We start from the raw sequence: 17,055 nt of genomic DNA, 5'->3' as shown, positions 1-17,055 counted from the left end.
CCTACTCTTACAACACAGTTACTTCAGAACGGCACTGAACTAAAGTTGGTTCACAACTCAGTGTATCACACTGACTGAAGCTCTTACAGTAATACCTACTTATCTCATAGGGAGTTTAATTAAAGTGGATAAAGCACTCATAGCTGTAAGATTCTCTATGAGCTGCTTTCTGTGGGCAGCCTCTCAATATTTATTAATTATTACCATTCTTCTCTCACTGCTGTGTTTTGCCATGTCTCCAAAGAGACATTGTTGAAGCTGATAATGTAAATGCAGTGGGGCAGGGGGGGCATCTCTGTGGCCCTGATTAAATGTGAAATCCATTAACACAGAACCTCATTAAATAATCCGACATCAGCACCACTCTGCAACCCGAGTAACAGATTGCCTCTCTGTCCTTATCCAGAGGAGGAACCCGAGCTGGGGAGATTGTCAGTGTCAGAGCCTGGCTGGGATGGTTTCCAGCTCACCTGGACAGCAGCAGACGGGGCCTTTGAGAGCTTTGTCCTGCAGGTGCAGGAGGCTGGCAGCCCCGAGGAGAGCCACAATGTCACAGTGCCGGGGACACTGAGCTCTGTGAACGTCACCGGCCTCAAGGCCAACACTCCTTACACCATCACCCTGCAGGGGCTCACTCGGGGCTACAGGAGCAAGCCCCTTTCTCTTGAGACCACCACAGGTACCTTCCCTGCAGTTCTTTCTGACAGAGATGTGAGCCCGAGCTCCTGCGAGCGCTGGGCAGGTCCTGCTGGCTGGGACAGCCTTGCATGGCCAGCCCTGAGCTCCTTAAAGCTTGGCTGAACACCTCTGGCCTCATGGTCAGGCTTCCCAGCCAGAGCTGCAGTGCCCTGCTGCAGCCCTTCCCTCCCTGCTTCCCCCCACCCACCTCAGAACAGCTTTTTTTGTTCCCTTTCCTCACTTACCTGGCTGACACTAACAGCAAAACCCAGCTGGATGTTGTACCTGCTTGGGAAAGGCCAGGTTACCTGGTGAAGTTATCAAAATCATTCCTCTATCAGCCCAGATTATCAAAGCCTGAGAGTGTTCAGGTCTCACCCTTCAGAAGCTGCCTCTGAAATTCTGCAGTAGCTTCTGTGTGAATTCAGACTCAGTAGAGTTGTGTGTACCTGACTCAGGGTAAGGACAAACCCCTTCCATATGTTCTCATACAGGAAAGGACACAAATGAATTCTTAATATGAATAATAAAATGCATTAAGCCATCTAAGATCATGAAACAGTCTGGCCTGAAAAAGATAAAATGCAAAGGATCAAATTCAGCAGAACCACCCTGGCATAAAACTGGCCCGAAAGGAGGCAGGTGAGCTCTGTGCTATCAGGAGCTTGCATGAAGCTCATCAAGGGCCCCAAAATCATTTTCTGGCTGATCATGTGAAAGGAAACATTTTGAAATCAGAGCTTATCACAGGCTTTGACCATGAGAGATAAATGTACATTTACATCTCTGCTGCGTGGCTCTCGGATCCTCCCAGGTGTCACGATAACTGTAATGAACAGTGGGAATTAATTGGCACTAAAGGGGCACCAGTGGCCTTTCCTTCAGATAATTTCTTGTAGACAATTTCTGCTGCCTCTGGGCTCCCCTACAGCCCTTTGCAACCTCCTGTCTGTGTGAGATAGCCAGAGCTGGCTGGTGCCAGGCTGCCCCAAGCACATGGTACCCTGCCCAGAAAGGGATGAAAATCAGAATTAAAGCATGAAGTGCAGCAGAGCTTGCTTGTTTCTGTAGTGCTTAGAGCAGCCTGGCTTGGGCAGGAATGGCTGTGCTGTGTCCCAGGAAAGTGCTGAGCTTTGAGAGTCCTCACCAGGAGCTGGGAGCAGATGCCCGTGGAGAACAGAGCAATGTGCTGGACAAAGACACAAAGCAGGAAACACATCATGGGTGTCCTGCCTAAATATGCAATGTGCTCCCTTCCTTTACCCGCCTGAAAACAGCAGAAAATGCCCTGCTGAGGTTTTCCCTTCCCTTTCTGGGTCAAGCTCAGCAGCCAGCTTTTCAAAATCTTCCCTTCTGGGGACTTCCAATTGTTAAAAAATATCTGAACCTTCCTGTAACGCTATGGGGATGTCTGCAGAGAGGAAGAAACCCCAAGGCATCTCTCCCTGTTTTGCATTTTGGCTCCAACTCCAAAATTACAAGCCAGCTTTCACAGACTTGAGCTGAAAGGGAAAGCAGAAGAGTAAACAAAACACAAGATTTTCCTTTGGATAAAGCAACAGCTTTGGTTTTAGCTTCTCCTAAAACTGGAAGCCATCCTTTCCAAATGCCCCAGGGGCATTGAAGACAGTCCTTTTGCATCTGCTTTCACGCTCAGACCTCAAAGACATGGCTGCTCCTGCAGGGAAAGGAAAATAACCATAGTTTTAAATGTTATTTTAATTTTTTTTTTTTCTTATCTAACATTTTGCTTTCATTTGATTTCCTCCCCTTAATACCTGTCTACCCATAGCAAGCTTTTACTCACACCCCCTTCCCCAGCTGGCAGTGCTGCCAGCGTGGCAGAGAGGAGCCTTGGAGAGCAGGAGGAGGTCAGGAGCCCTTCTGATGGGTGTTGTTTCCCTCCCCAGGAGAGCAGCCCGGCGTTGCTGAGCTCACAGTCTCCGACATTACCCCCGAAAGCTTCAACCTCTCCTGGAACGCCTCCAACGGGGACTTCGACCTCTTTACCATTGAAATTATTGATTCTAACAGGTTGCTGGAGCCCATGGAGTTCAACCTCTCGGGCAACTCAAGGACTGCTCATATCTCAGGGCTTTCTCCCAGCAATGATTTCATTGTCTACCTCTCCGGGATCTCTCGCGGGTTCCGCACACAGGCAATCAGTGCTGCAGCTACCACAGGTACACAAAACCTACCTCAGCGCTAACTCTGCTTTTTTGAACTCTTCCTTACAGGTTGTGCCCCTTTCCCTGCCCTCAGCTACCCCACAGCCCACACATTTCCCAACCCTCTGCCTCTATGCCTTCCAAGGAAGACCGGCCAGGACACTGTGAGCTGGAATGTTGAGCCACCATCCCACCCACCAAAGTCAGGCAATCCCATCGTGCTGGGATTTCATTCACATAATGAGTCTAGACATCAAGGTTGGGGCAGCCTCTGAGGCAGAAGAGAAGCAAAGCAAATATCCCAAGAACCAAGTGGGAAATGATTCCTTACACCTTTCAACCTGTGTGTGCGTCTGTCCCACAGCTCAGAGAGGACACAGCTTCTCTCAGATGATTTCTAGACACAGATTTACCCTGATTCTCCCAAAAGATGTCAGGCACGTTTCAGTCTGTGCCATCACAATCCTGCAAGGCACATTCACTGCTTGAATTCAGCTTCAATTATTCAGGTTGTGTGGGGTGAGAGATTGAAAAGTCCATTTGAGTTGGTGTCAGAGAAGGGAATAGGCAGGCACTGAGTTGTTGGCACGTTGAACATTTCAAGGTTTTACAGTTGACAGCTTTCCCAGAAAAGACAGGGAAGTCAAATGTTCAGGATGAGTGGGAAGTGAGGACTGGACTACAGAAACAAAACATTGTTATTGTAGGCAGACAATGGCTCATGTTATGATTGTTAAACACCTCCACCAAAATTTGCCCCTCTAGGAAAAGTGATTTGTTATAGGAATGGAGTAGTGTGGTCAGTGAAAGCAAAATATCAAATCTCAGCTATCAGATAATATAATATCAATTTCCAGCAGCAGCAGACTGCAAATATCCTCATTTGATGATGGGTGGCAGGGTCAGGGTGGCAGCAGGGCTATGGGAAACATAGGGAAACACAAGGCTGGGTGACCCTTGTGATCCGTGGTCGTGTGAATTCAAACTTCTCTATTAATTTATTTATTGCTTTGGCTTTTAATAACTGTGATACATTTCCATTTGTTTTTTCTTCCCGTAGTAGAGGAACTTCTCCTTAGCAAACTCAGTGTATCAAACGCTACCTCAGCCAGCCTGTCACTCGCCTGGGAGGCACAGGACAAGGCCTTTGACCACTTTATTCTGGAAGTCAGGAACTCTGACTTCCCCTTGGACTCCCTGGTGCTCACAGTGCCAGGGGACTCCCGGCACTCTGTAGTGACCAACCTCAAAGCTGCCACTAATTACACAGTCCAGCTCCATGGGGTAATTGATGGGCAAGGTGGGCAGACCTTGACAGCCATGGCAACCACAGGTATTTCACTGTTTCATCTTCCAGGTTTGCTTTTTATTCTCCTTTCTCTTGCTGTCCACCAAACTGCTCTGAAACACGGCTCCAACTCATCATCATTCCCTTGGGGAATTATTGTATGGATCCTTCCAACCATGAGGGGAGGCTGAAATGCACTGAGAGGGCTTGGAAAAAGATCTGTGGCAATGGAAAAGGCTGAAAAAGTGCCCCCAGCATTAAGAGAGGCAGTAGTAAACCATGATGGTTTCCTTATATATACACACCCCTCTGCAAGTTCAGTGTATATATAATTGCCTTGCTCCAGATGTGTTTCACTCAGCATCTTTGCACTTGATCTTGAATGAGATTGTTCATCGCACCCTCACTTGCTTTGCTGGGGGTGGGAGAGAGCCCTTCAAGTGGTTCCCAGTCTGGAGAGGCTCCTGCATGTCAGTTTTGTCCTCCTTAAACCCAAATGTCTCCCAAGGCATTTGCATCTCCGGTGGGCGTTCCGTGCCGCATGTGAAGTGATCAACCCAAACTGCATGGAGTGGTCTGGCCACCTTCTGCTGGTTCTCATATTTTCCCTGCCCAGGATTTTTATGTTCTCAGCACAGAGCAGGGCTCAAAAAACAAAATCTTCTTTTCTTGGTGGCCAGCCCACCACTGTGTCCCTTGCATTGCTCCCTCTGAGTCTCCACTGCCTGCCTTGTTCCCCTGGGTGGTGGTGGTGATTCCAGGAGAGCAGGAGATCCCTAAGACTTGCCTGAGGATATGATCCAGCTATTTTGCATGTAACATTCCTGGGAGTCAGGCTGTCATGATGGGAATGTGCCTGACCATGGATGCAGGTGGCATGTGAAAGAATGTGGCCATGCCAGGATGAGGTTGGAAAGGCTCCATTTGGTCTCTCTGAGCTGCATGTGGGGCTGAGGGCTCAGATTTCCTGGATTTTCCACCCAAGCCTGTTTGCTTTGTGGATATTTTCTCATCTCCTTGCCTGTCTTCAAGAGCACCACGGTGGTACCTTCCCTGCTGGCCATGAAGGCATCCATGGTCACTAGTTGATAGCATGACATCTGTGACATCTGTGTCCTTAATCGGGGCCACTTCCATTCACCTCTTCCCAGACAATTCCAGAGAAGGAGGTGGAGCATTATTTAAAAGTCTTGCAATGAGGGACAGGAGTGAAAGTTGGAGCATCTTGCAGCAGTACTTGTTTCAGCAAAGAAAAAGATTTCACTCTTTCACCACTCTCTGTTGGTGGGATCCTCTCTCTGACTTTTCTCCCAGCATGGATTACTCTTCCATCATTATTTTTCTGTGTCTCACTGGCTGCATTTCCCAAGGTGTTCTTGGTTCCTACTCAATTGGCAACATAAAAATTAGAAAATCAGCCCAGAGAGCAAACACAGGATTCTCTGACCCTCTGACTGTTGGGTCGTGTTTGTTCTCTCTCTGGGCTTTAATGAAACTTTAATGATTTTTGTGCTAAGTTTTAGAAGAGAATGGGTAAGGAACTCTCCCTCTCCTGAAGGACAAGTTTCTCTCCTGGCAGGGCACAGATGTGAATTTGAATTTTCTCCAGCAGAAAATGAAAGTTTTGGCTTCTTAAGGAGGTGCCCTGACCACTGAACAGTCAGGAAGGAGAGCAAGAGCAGGGTTGTGGGGTTTATTGTTTATTAGACATTCTCTGATTGGGCCTAATCAGAGGATGAGGAACATTTTATCTGTGGAGTCCAGGGAGGTTTTGGCCTGAGATTAGTGCTGAGATAATCCCTGAAATCCCTCATAAACCTCAGAGTCCAAAAATAGAAGTATCTACAACTCCAGGCAACAGAAACACCAAACAGAACCTGGACTGTGATTTCAAGGATTCCTGCCTGAATCCAGCTTTCTCTAGTTTGGGATTGCTGTGGGTCTGTATTCCCATCAAATTCCCAGTGTGGAATTCCCACAATTTGTATGTTTATGTTGTTGATGCTTCTGTAAACCAGGCCCAGATTTCATTAGGCAAGTTGAGTTTACTTAAGAAAATTAAATTAAAAAAACCATAAAAGTCAGCACTAATTTCAGTGGCTTCTTACCAAAACCTTAAAAAATAGCTCTTGCAACGCTGCTTTTTTTAAAAATTTTTTTCTTTTATTTTTTTTTAATTCAACCACAGCAAAACAAGCCTAAACCATTCTTTTTGAGCACCTCTACTGATTCCCCCACCCCCTTGAGTAAAGCTGCCTGCTCACCTGTGTTCCTTTCTCCCCCAGAGGCTGAGCCACAGCTGGGCACGCTCGCCCTCACAAACGTTACCCCTGACAGCTTCAACCTGTCCTGGACCACCCGAGACGGGCCCTTTGCCACGTTTGTTATCAAAATCCAAGATTCCCTGGCGGCACACGAGGCCCAGGAGCTGACGGTGCCGGGGGGCGCCCGCAGCGCCCGCATCTCGGGGCTCACAGACCACACTGCCTATGACATTCACATTCAGGGCACCACCAGGACAGGTGTCCACACTGAGCCCCTCACTGCTTTTGTCACCACAGGTACCTGCTCCAAGCTTTGGAGTCACTTTCTTGGCTCAGGGAAATGTGTGTTCCAAAAAAGGATCTCCCCAGCGCAGAGTATCTGGCCTGCAGCGATGGGTTTGTTTGAAAACCTGCTGCAAGGAAGGGTCAGAACAGGAATGTTGACCTTAAAAAAAATTCCTAGGAGCAGGATTAGCGGGATTAACTCCCTTAGTTTAATGGGAGTTAAAAGGCCAGGTTGGATAGGGCTCTGAGCAAGCTGGGATAGTAGAAAGCGTCCCTGCCCATGGAACTGGATGAGTTTAAGGTCCCTTCCAACCCAAATTGTTCTGTGATTCAATGATTCTGTCATTAAGACCCCACTGGAGCCTTTCTCCCATGTCTAATAATCTTTTATAACTCCTGAAGTTTGAGGGAGAATTTGCCTGCTGCTCAGAAATTAATCAGACAGGACTGGCTCATGGAACACCTCCTGTCCCAGGATGTTCCCTTCCAGGGACCTACCCAAAACGGGAATCTTGGGGATTGCTTGATTAGATTACTTCTAATAAGAGGCAAAAATATCTCTAAAATGAGTACTCAAATGTGTAAATATTAATACATAAGGAATTCCAAATTATAACTCTTCAGGGGGCAAGTTCTAACCAAATCCATTTCAGCAAATGTCAAAAGCAAACCCAAAGCCCTTTTCAGGAGAAGGCTCAGCCTTTAACTAAGTGGTGTTTTCTGAAGTGAGTGGGGTTTAGAGTGTTGGAAGATTGGCTGAATCAGCTCCTGAGCCAACAGAGCAAGGCTGGACAAATCCTGTGGAGAAATACAAGCAGTGCCTGGGCTCCAGGATCAAGGGCAGGGCTTAGCAGAGCCACCTGATCTTCCTACTTGACTTGTCAGGTTTTGAGTGAGCAAAACACACTGAGAACCTCGTGACCTTTTCTTTTTTGATGAGACTTAGTGGATAAATGTTGAAGTGTTTTCCACATCTTTTCACTTTGACAAATGTCACACTGATGTGGAAAAGGAGCCCTCAGTGGAATTTCTTTAAGTTGTCAACAGAGCCCAGCAGCAGCTGATTTGCACTGACTGTGACCCTGAGTGATTAATGTTCCTGTTCTGGCACCTCTGACCCCTCCAGCACTGAAAACTAACACTGCACATATTCACATGCAATAGGTAAAGAAGAAAAATACAGGAGTTGTGAATGCCCAAACTGAAGCTTGTCCCTAAAGCACTGATGGTGGAGGGAAGTAAAAATAATTGAAAGCTTTATGTGCAGCATTTCTAAAGCAGTTCTGGTTAGAACTTTCTTACAGTGCAAGGGTAGCAGCAGAAATGTGCTTACAAAGGGAGCCTGGGAGGGGTTTCAGTGGAGCTTGTGAGAGGAGGTGCTGAGACATCCCTGAGAAAAATTCAAAAATTGAGCTCCATTGAAAATCCTCATCTTGTGGTCCTGACTATTAGATCCACACTAGGGGGGAAAACGTGATTTTTGTTTGATGGAATCTGTGACACTTTCTAATTTGCAATGTTTTTCACTTCTTTTTTTTTTTTTTTTTTTTTTTCCTATGTGTGTGTGTTTCTGCACCTTCCCTTCTTTTAGAGGCCATGCCCCCACTGGAAAACCTAACAGTGTCAGATATGAACCCCTATGGGTTCACAGTGTCCTGGATGGCATCGGAGAATGCCTTTGACAACTTTCTAGTAGTCGTGGTGGATTCTGGCAAGCTGCTGGACCCACAGGAGTTCCTCCTTTCGGGAGCCCAGAGGGAGCTGAAGCTTAAAGGCCTAATTACTGGCATTGGCTATGAGGTTTTGCTTTATGGGTTTGCCAAGGGGCACCAAACAAAGCCCCTGAGCGCTCTGGCTGTTACAGGTATTTCAATGTGAGCAAATTTTGTTCCCTCCCACTCTTTTCTTTCTCACTTTCCTTCTCTCGTGGAAGATGTTTCATGCAAACCTCGGCTTTTGCATCCTTCTCTGCATCGTGGCTCCTTGTGACTGATGGGTTCACCAGTGGAATTCTGTTCCCTTTAACTGGATGTTTCCCTCTGAGGGATCCTGTGGAGGAGCATGTGGGGGCCTGAGGGGTGAAAGTTCCTTCTGGTCTTGCAGGTACCTCTAACAAAGTCTTGAAAGAAGAATGGCTGCATGCAGAGCTCGTCTTGTTAACAGCTGGGTACATCAGCATTCTCCAACAGCAGCGTTCTCCCACGTTCCAGCCAGCAGGACCTTCAGGAAGAGCCATGGACTTCTTCCCATGGCCTCCTCTCTTTCCCTCCCCGTGTGGGTTCCACCCACAGTGGGATCATTGCCACCCCAAAGCTGGCACCTCTCTCCTCAAAGCAGCTCAGGCTTCCACCCCATCAGAGCTGCTGTGCTCCAGCAGCACTTGAGCTTTCTTGGGAAATGATTGCAGGCTGATCCTGCAGCCCCAGAACCATCAGTTCTCATCTGCACATTCCTGTCTGGGCAGCAGGGAAGCTGGGAAGGAGGGATCTGGTGGGAGGCTTGAGAGGAAATAAATAGGAATGGCTGTGTGTGGAAGGCAGGATTGCATTTGGTGGGAGGTTTGAGAGGAAATAAATAGGACTGGCTGTGTGTGGAAGGCAGGATTGCATTTGGTGGGAGGCTTGAGAGGAAATAAATAGGATTGGCTCTGTGGAATGAAAGTTTGCATTTGGTGGGAGGCTTGAGAGGAAATAAATAGGAATGGCTGTGTGTGGAAGGAGGGATTGCACTGGAGGTGCTGTAGGACATAACCACTCTAGCAGCATTTCTCTAGCTAATGGTGCCTGACTATATGAGTTAGAGGTGTTTTGCAGGTAATTAATAACTTACAGCCCTTGGGATCCTTTTGAATGGGTTCATTAACCAAAGGCAGCAGCTCTTGCATTTAGATTGAAGGGTGCTGTTTGAGAGAGGAGTTTTCATGGTTCCCCTTTGATGTTTAACAGCACAGTAAAAGATTCATCAGATCAAAATCATCACAGATGCCAGAAGTGCATGAAAAAAGGGGTTTGCATGGAGAAAAAGAATTTTCAGTGGCTTCTATGTTGTCCTCCTAGCAGAGAGAGGTCTGACAGTGTTCCAGACATGCAGTTCTGTAACAAGAGCTGGTTTTTATTGGCCATAAATGTGTCACACAGGTAGGGAGGGATAAATGCCCAGGAAACTCACCTTCAGCATGTGTAACTCTGCATGTGGGAGACAAACCTGCGTGTCCATGCAGTGGTTTGCTGTTCAAGAGTGAAAGTTAGAATGGGCCTGCACACACTCACATTTATCCTCTTCTGTATAACACTAATATTTTGTTTTCTTTTTTTAATAGCTGGCAGATTGTTCCCCTTGCTTTGAACTGTGGTTGGATTCTTGCAGTGTGCTATAGCCAGACCTCAGGCAGGTCTCTGATCAACTGATTAAATAAATATATTTTTTTTTTTTACCCCACTGCTATCTTCTCCTTTTTTAGAAGCAGAACCCGAGGTCGACAACCTTCTGGTTTCAGATGCAACCCCAGATGGATTCCGTCTCTCCTGGACTGCAGATGAAGGGGTTTTCAACAGCTTTGTTCTAAAAATCAGGGACACCAAGAGGAAATCTGACCCCCTGGAGCTGATAGTGCCAGGCCATGAGCGCACCCAGGATATAACAGGGCTGAAAGAGGGCACTGAATATGAGATTGAGCTCTATGGAATTAGCAGTGGACAACGTTCCCAGCCTGTAAACACAGTAGCATCCACAGGTATTGTCTTTGCAGAGGGAGAAGTGTGACATTCCCTGCTCCTCTTCACAGCCAGCTGGTGCTGTTCCAGAGGTGTCCTGAGCTGTCTCCTGCATGTCCCTTGTCCAAGTCACTGTTCCAGTGTGGTGTGGTTGTTTGTGACCAGTCCCAGCTTCCCAAGCTTCCTCACTGTCTATTTAATATGGTCTAATTGAATTACTTTAATGACCAGGAATTAGGCAGCAGAGTGTGGCAATTAAAACACTGTCTTTGAGGGCCAAGAAATATTGTGTGTGCATCGGCCTTTTCAGTGATTTTCTGTGACTAATTACATCTCAGCTCTGCACAACAGTTTACCTCGCTAGGAAAGAGTTATGACAAAATGAATTTACCAGGGCCATTGAGAAGTTTATTTATGGCTTGATCAGCAAAGGCCTAAGCACCATTAATTTAGACTGATCTTACCAGGAGCAACATGTGCTGGGTAATTCAAATTGACTTGAGTTTCTTTGCAAAATCAAAGCTTTGATTCAGGTTCAGAACCGAAGCGTTTCATTTTGGCACTTTTGAATGAAGCGTTTCAATCATTTTTTCCTCACCAAAATTGTGGTTTCATTCTGAAACACATTCAAACCTGAATGTTGCAAAGTCTCCTGAGCCAAATTTGGTATTTAAAAAAAATGTTGAGCTTGTTGATGTGAAAATGTGGTAATTTGAAATCGAATTAATTATGGGAGGAAAGGAAAAGGATGAGACAGGAGATCTCAGCAGGGCTGCAGCTCCTCCCGAGGGGCAGCTCCCATCTCTGCTCTGGGACAGGGACAGGAGCCAGGGCACGGCTGGGGCTGGGCCAGGGCAGCTCAGGCTGGAGCTCAGGGAAAGGTTCTTCCCCCAGAGGGTGCTGGCACTGCCCAGGCTGCCCAGGGAATGGGCACGGCCCCGAGGCTGCCAGAGCTCCAGGAGCCTTTGGACAGCGCTGCCAGGGATGCCCAGGGTGGGCTGGGTGGGGGTCTGGGCAGGGACAGGGGCTGCCCTGGGGGATCCCTTCAGTCCCTTCCAGCTCAGGATCTCCTGTGGACTCTGAGTCTCTGAGTTTGTGCAGCACCAGTTGAGTTTCCCATCCCTTTTCAGCAAGTGGAGATCCTGTCCCCCAGCAGGCAGTGATTTAATCCCAGGCTGTGTTCCTCCCTGCCAGAACTGGGGCACCAGGGTGGGGTTGTTGGGGTGCCTGTGCAGGGACAGGGGCTGGGCTGGGGGATCCTTGGGGTCCCTCCAGCTCAGGATATGACTCTAAGTTCCATGAGTGAGCAAAGCATCAGGAATGCCTAAAGGATGCATTTGCCAGGCAGCAACCCCTCAGTGTTGAACAGCTCCTCCCTCTCACCTTCCTCACTCCCCACCCTGCTTCCTGCAGGCTCAGCTGCCCTCCTGCCCTCCCATCCCTGCCATGAACAGCCAGGCCACCCTCACCATCCCCAGACACCTCCAGGAAGCAGAAGGTGCATCAGAGCCCCTTGGCCAGGCTCCTGCAGCTGACTCCTAATGGAGAGGGCTGTTTAAAGCCCACTGCACTTGTCAGCAGCAGGTCCCCATCCTCAGTGACTCCAGGAGATTTCTGGAACCCACTGAGAGTTGTCATTTTCCTCATGACCACATCCCTGTGCAGCCCTTGCAGGGAGATTTAGCACATGTCACCTACTGGAGCCAATAGCCCAAGAGATGTTTGTCAGCTGTAAATAGCCCATGAATAATGGTCAATAGAGCCACAAAAACCCAGCTAAATAATTTGGGCTGCAGGTTACACCACACTGGGTGGGTGGCTGCCAAGGTAGCCAACTAATTTCTTTTTTAGGAGTGGATTACTGCACAAACATATGGATATTTATAGCATTTCCAGTGTGGTTGCAAGGAAATATTTCTATTCCTGAAGAGGGAATTTATCCACTGCTGCTCTCAGAGTTGATGCCTTTTAGAATTTTATCTGCAAAATCTGTTAAGGTGCAATTTAACCCCCACTGGGAGATCACAACACATCTATGGTCCAATTAATATCCTCGTGGGAGGTGTGAGTCTCATGCTGCTCCTTTCCTCTTCTTCCAGTGGTGTTTTCCCACAATGTGACAGCATTTTTTTTCCTGAGATGATCACAAAACCCTTCACATGCTCTTGATTTGTGATTAATGCAACCTGCTGCTTCCTGTGGAGTGGGGGAAGAAAGCCAGGGAACATCTTCTCTAGTCTGCTAGGAATGAAAGAACAATTAACAAAAAAAATCCCTAAAAACCCAGCCTCTCTCAGGCACCATGGGTGCTTTAGCAGCCTCTTAGGAGTTCCCTGTCCCTCATACACCTCTTTGGGGATGATGCTGGAGGAGAAAGATAATTCACCTGTGCCTGCCCCACGGATGGCCTGAGGTTCTCTGTGAGTGCCAGGTCAGGATCTCACTGGCTGCTTTCCATGCCTGCTTCATTCTGGCTTTCAGGTAGCCCAAGAAGATGATTTAATTCATTTCTTTTTCATTTCCCCGTGCTCCAAGGTGCAATTCTCTCCCATCTCTGGGACTCATTCCAGGACAGATGCTCTGATGGTCCATTATAATTCCTGCCAGGTTCTCTCCCAGGAAAGCTGCAGCTGGGGGACTTGGGGATGTGGAAAACTCACATCAAAGCTCTTCTTACTGCTCTTTGTCATGCAGCTCACCTGGTGCAGAAAACAAGCCTGAGGCCCATGGAAATGTGCACAGCAGAGTCCAAGTGGGACGGATTGGGGATTTCATTTTCTGGGAAAGGCTGAAATTCTCCATGTGTATGCAAACCAAGTGCTGGTCCATCTGTTTGGTCTCCAAAATCACCACTTCCCTTTTTCTTCAGGCTCTCAGGCCACCTATAATGTAAAGCAAAACCAATCTAATTTTAATTTCTCTATCTTCCCTACCTTTATTTTCTCTGATTTCCTTCAGCCTGTACCCAAACCAGCAACACCTTCTTGTGTCACCTAGCTTTTCCAACCCCACCTCGCTTCCTTTCTAATCTGTAATTCTTTTCTTCCCTTGTCTTGTCCACGTGAGCCAAACCCCACCAACACAACACTTCTAGTGAGCTCCAGAGACATAATTTACATTTCTCTTGAGAGCTCAGTTGTTTTTCTTCCCTTGCCTTTCAGTTGATTTAGTGCCCTGCTGCTTTGGGGACACATGGAACAAACATCCTCTGACTCCTTTCCCTCAGACACGTTCTTTCCAAGCTATTTCAAGCCCAGTCCCTATTTTATTTTCCTCCTCTTGCCCCCCTTCCCCTGTTCTCAGCCTGTCTCCACTCCTCTTCATATGGCTGATGTTTGGGATTTCCCCTCTTTGTACTAAGGGCCTGCTCTGTGTGTGCTGTTTATTTTTTAATACCTCAGGGTTGTTTTGGTTACAGCCAAAAAAAGCTGGAAAGATTGGAAATGGGATGCTCAATGTAAACCTGGAAGTGGCAGCTCTCTTCACCACATCCTCCCAAAGCCCTTTCCATGCTGGTTCTGCAGGATCTTAATTAAGCCTCCAACTGGAATGTTTCAGATACATGTTGGGCTTAAGTTTGGGTTATTTTTGGTAAAATTCTGGCATTTTTTGCCCAGTTTAGTGATTTAGTTTATGTGGGCAAGAGCAGTGCTCAGGTTCTAACAGGGAAAGTCTGAGTTTTATGACAAAGAGCTGCAGGTGCCTTCCCCATGATGGCTGCACTTGGATGTTCTCTGGATGGATGCGCTTGAAAGAAAAATCATGGGCTCAGAGAGAGATTCCAGGAGGAAAATCTTGTTGCTTCTGGTTTGAAGCCAACAGAAGTTCCAGTAGTGAGTCCTTGAGAGGAGCCTTGATGGGCTCCCACAGCTGAGTCCAGGTCTCCTTGGAGCACCCTGCATTAGGAACTTGATGCTCAGGTAGAGAGATGTGCCCATGGCTGTTGTTGCTGTGTGTCACAGAGGGCTCTGGGGCTCAGTGGAAGGTGTAAAAATCCTCCAAGTCATAGAAAAGAATCTGTCCTTTCTATCCTCTGAGATAGCAAAAGTCTTAAATACAGCATACCATGGATGTCATTTCTGTGCATGTTCCTCGTGCTTTTCTACAGCGCTGAAACCGCTGTTGTTTTTATATGTTGGGTATTTTTAACCTATGCAATACTGGTCCTGAAAAAAAAAAGGAAAATTTGTTGCAAATAGGTTGTTGCTGTAATGAAACCCCTCAGTTTTGTGCCCCCTGCATTATTGTTGTTCAGAGCCGAACGCTGACAGCACCAGCTCGTGCTTTAGGGTGATAAATCAGTTTTCCAGCACTAAGGACTGATAAACAAATGATTTACCTTTTCCTCCTGTGTGGTGTGTTCTCTGTTCTCCCCTGACAGTGGTTGGCTCTCCAAAGGGAATTTCTTTCTCGGACATCACGGAAAATGCTGCCACAGTCAGCTGGACCCCCCCTCGCTCCCGCGTGGAAAACTTCCGGATCTCCTACGTCCCCGTCACGGGAGGTGAGCTGGGACAGGGGAGGCCAGGGAGAGCAGGAAGGGTTTGCTGGGCTGCCATCCCTCCTTTCAGGCCATCTCCCAGCTGATCTTGCACAGATCATCTCTTTTTCTTCTTCAGGAATGAGGGAGTGCAGCCAACCTCTGTTGGGACGCGGTGCCCACATCTCACGGGCAGGGCTTGTAAGGCAGCTCAGAGGTGGATGCTGGAGTGGTTGTACTCCTGAGAAGTCTCTGTGTGAGCCTCCTCAGCAAGGATTAGTTTCCAAATTGTCATTATTTTGTAGGAACTTCATGAGCTGTGCACACTGGAAAAGATGGCCCTTGGAAATAATAATCAGAGTCCATGATTATAATAAAGTTTCAAGGCAGTATTTTACTCATTGCTCCCCAGAGTTGTCATTCTTAGTGTCCAACTTCAAAAACTTCCTCTACTTCAACAGATTTTTAACCTAATTTAGGGACATCTCTGAAGGGAAAAAGCTAAAGAAGAAACACTAAAGACACCAACACCAAAAAAACTGCTGTTGACTGAGACAAGCAAAGATTTAGGTCTTTAGACAATATACCCTGAAAGCACACGTGCAGCTTTAAACACAGTGGTCCCACAGAAGAACAAGAATCCAGTCATAAAGTCAGGCACTTCTCTAAGAGCTTTCCTGGCATAAACTCAGAATTTGCAGTAAATATGGGTGCTAAGTCCTCAGCCACACACAGAGCATCTTTTAAAATAGCATCTGTCTTCATTCTAAATAAGGGGGATAAAGGAGAATCTTCCAGCCCTCACCACAGACAAGGCAGATCTAAACTGCAAGTCCTGTCCTCAAGGTGTTTGAACTCCTAGGTAGAGACTGCTGGGGTTTCTGCTTCCACCTGGTCTGGGAAATTGTATTTTTCAGAACACAAAATTTTTTCTGTATTTTTCAGACAGGGACACCTTCCACTAAAAATGTTAATTTTTCTTACTGAATACAAACCAGTTTAGATTTAGGTGTTATGGCAACAATATTTGACACCCGTGGATGTAACCAACTGGGAAAATTCCTCTCCTGCTGTAGTGGTGGCTAGAAAGTCTTTAACTTGAAAAACACCCTTCAAGCATTTCCCATTGTGTCACTCATGCCTTGGCATTTGGCCTCATCCTAGGTACTCCAAATGTTGTCACAGTCGAAGGGAGCAAGACAAGGACCAAGCTGGTGAAGCTGGTCCCAGGTGTGGACTACAACGTCAGTGTCATCTCTGTGAAAGGCTTTGAAGAAAGTGAGCCCGTCTCTGGCATCCTGAAAACAGGTAATGATATAAAAGCAGGAAATAGCAGCTCTTTAAATGGCTCATCTGACTCAGGGACTGGAGCTGCAGACCCACCTGGATCCCATTTTTGCTGCCCACACAAACTTTAGGAAGCTCTTTGTCCCACTCCTTCTTTGTCTTTGCATTTTACATGAAGATGGAACTTGTAAATTTGGTCAGGCTCCCCTTTGCTAAATGCTAAATAAACCTGTGAGATGAGACAATTCATGTATTTACAGTTCTAATTCACCAGGAAAAAAACTCAGAAGTTGGTTTGGTTCTTTTTTTTAAATTAATGCTGGTTTTGAGATAAGGGAGCAAAAGGCCAGCTCAGCTGAGAAATTCAGACCAGTTTTTGTTGTGGACTTCACGTGTCCCAGGTTCCAGACTGTACTAGGCATAAAAACATTTCCCTCTCCTGATTTTTTCCCTTCAATATTCTCTCAGTATTTTTCTCCATTATGTCTCCTGATTTTTTCTTTAAATATCCCTGCAGGAAATGAGGGTTCACTCTACTCCTGCTGACCTCTCCTTGAATACTTTTTGGGGGCTAACAAACATTCAGAGAGCTGAAGCAAAGAGCAAGATGATGACTACTGATAATGTCAGGAGATTTATAACCCATTCCAGCTGTTCTGGAGGCAAAGATCCCATCTTAATTCAGGGAGAGCATAAACCTGTGTGAAAAGTGAAGTCCTGTGAGGAGGCAAAGCAGGATGTGGGGGGATTTTGGATGTCTGGCTGGCTGTGGGATTGCTTTGCTCCAAACAAGCTGCTGGAAGGTCAGAGTGGCTGCTGTCACTTGGGTTATTTTTCCCAGCTCTGTCTCCTGAATTTGTTGTAAAAAACAGCCCAGATTTGAGGGTGTTGA

The 17,055-nt window shown here is 46.9% G+C and overlaps 1 protein-coding gene across 1 annotated transcript in view; it reads left to right on the top strand.

The window, feature by feature from the left end:
- Positions 1 to 17,055, top strand: part of TNC (tenascin C) — a gene marked incomplete at its 5' end in the record, with an annotated part of 49,550 nt that overhangs the window by 18,758 nt on the left and 13,737 nt on the right. The window contains 5 exons of the mRNA XM_084219456.1: positions 407 to 679; positions 2,589 to 2,861; positions 10,144 to 10,416; positions 14,778 to 14,900; positions 16,041 to 16,184. Coding sequence (XP_084075582.1) covers positions 407 to 679; positions 2,589 to 2,861; positions 10,144 to 10,416; positions 14,778 to 14,900; positions 16,041 to 16,184 — 1,086 coding nt within the window. The remainder of the gene's footprint in view (positions 1 to 406; positions 680 to 2,588; positions 2,862 to 10,143; positions 10,417 to 14,777; positions 14,901 to 16,040; positions 16,185 to 17,055) is intronic.

This window comes from Fringilla coelebs (genome assembly GCF_963513975.1).
Source record: "Fringilla coelebs genome assembly, chromosome: 21".
Classification (NCBI taxonomy): domain Eukaryota; kingdom Metazoa; phylum Chordata; class Aves; order Passeriformes; family Fringillidae; genus Fringilla; species Fringilla coelebs.
The sequence above is the reverse complement of the archived record's forward strand: the minus strand, read 5'-3'. Positions and strand labels throughout refer to the sequence as shown.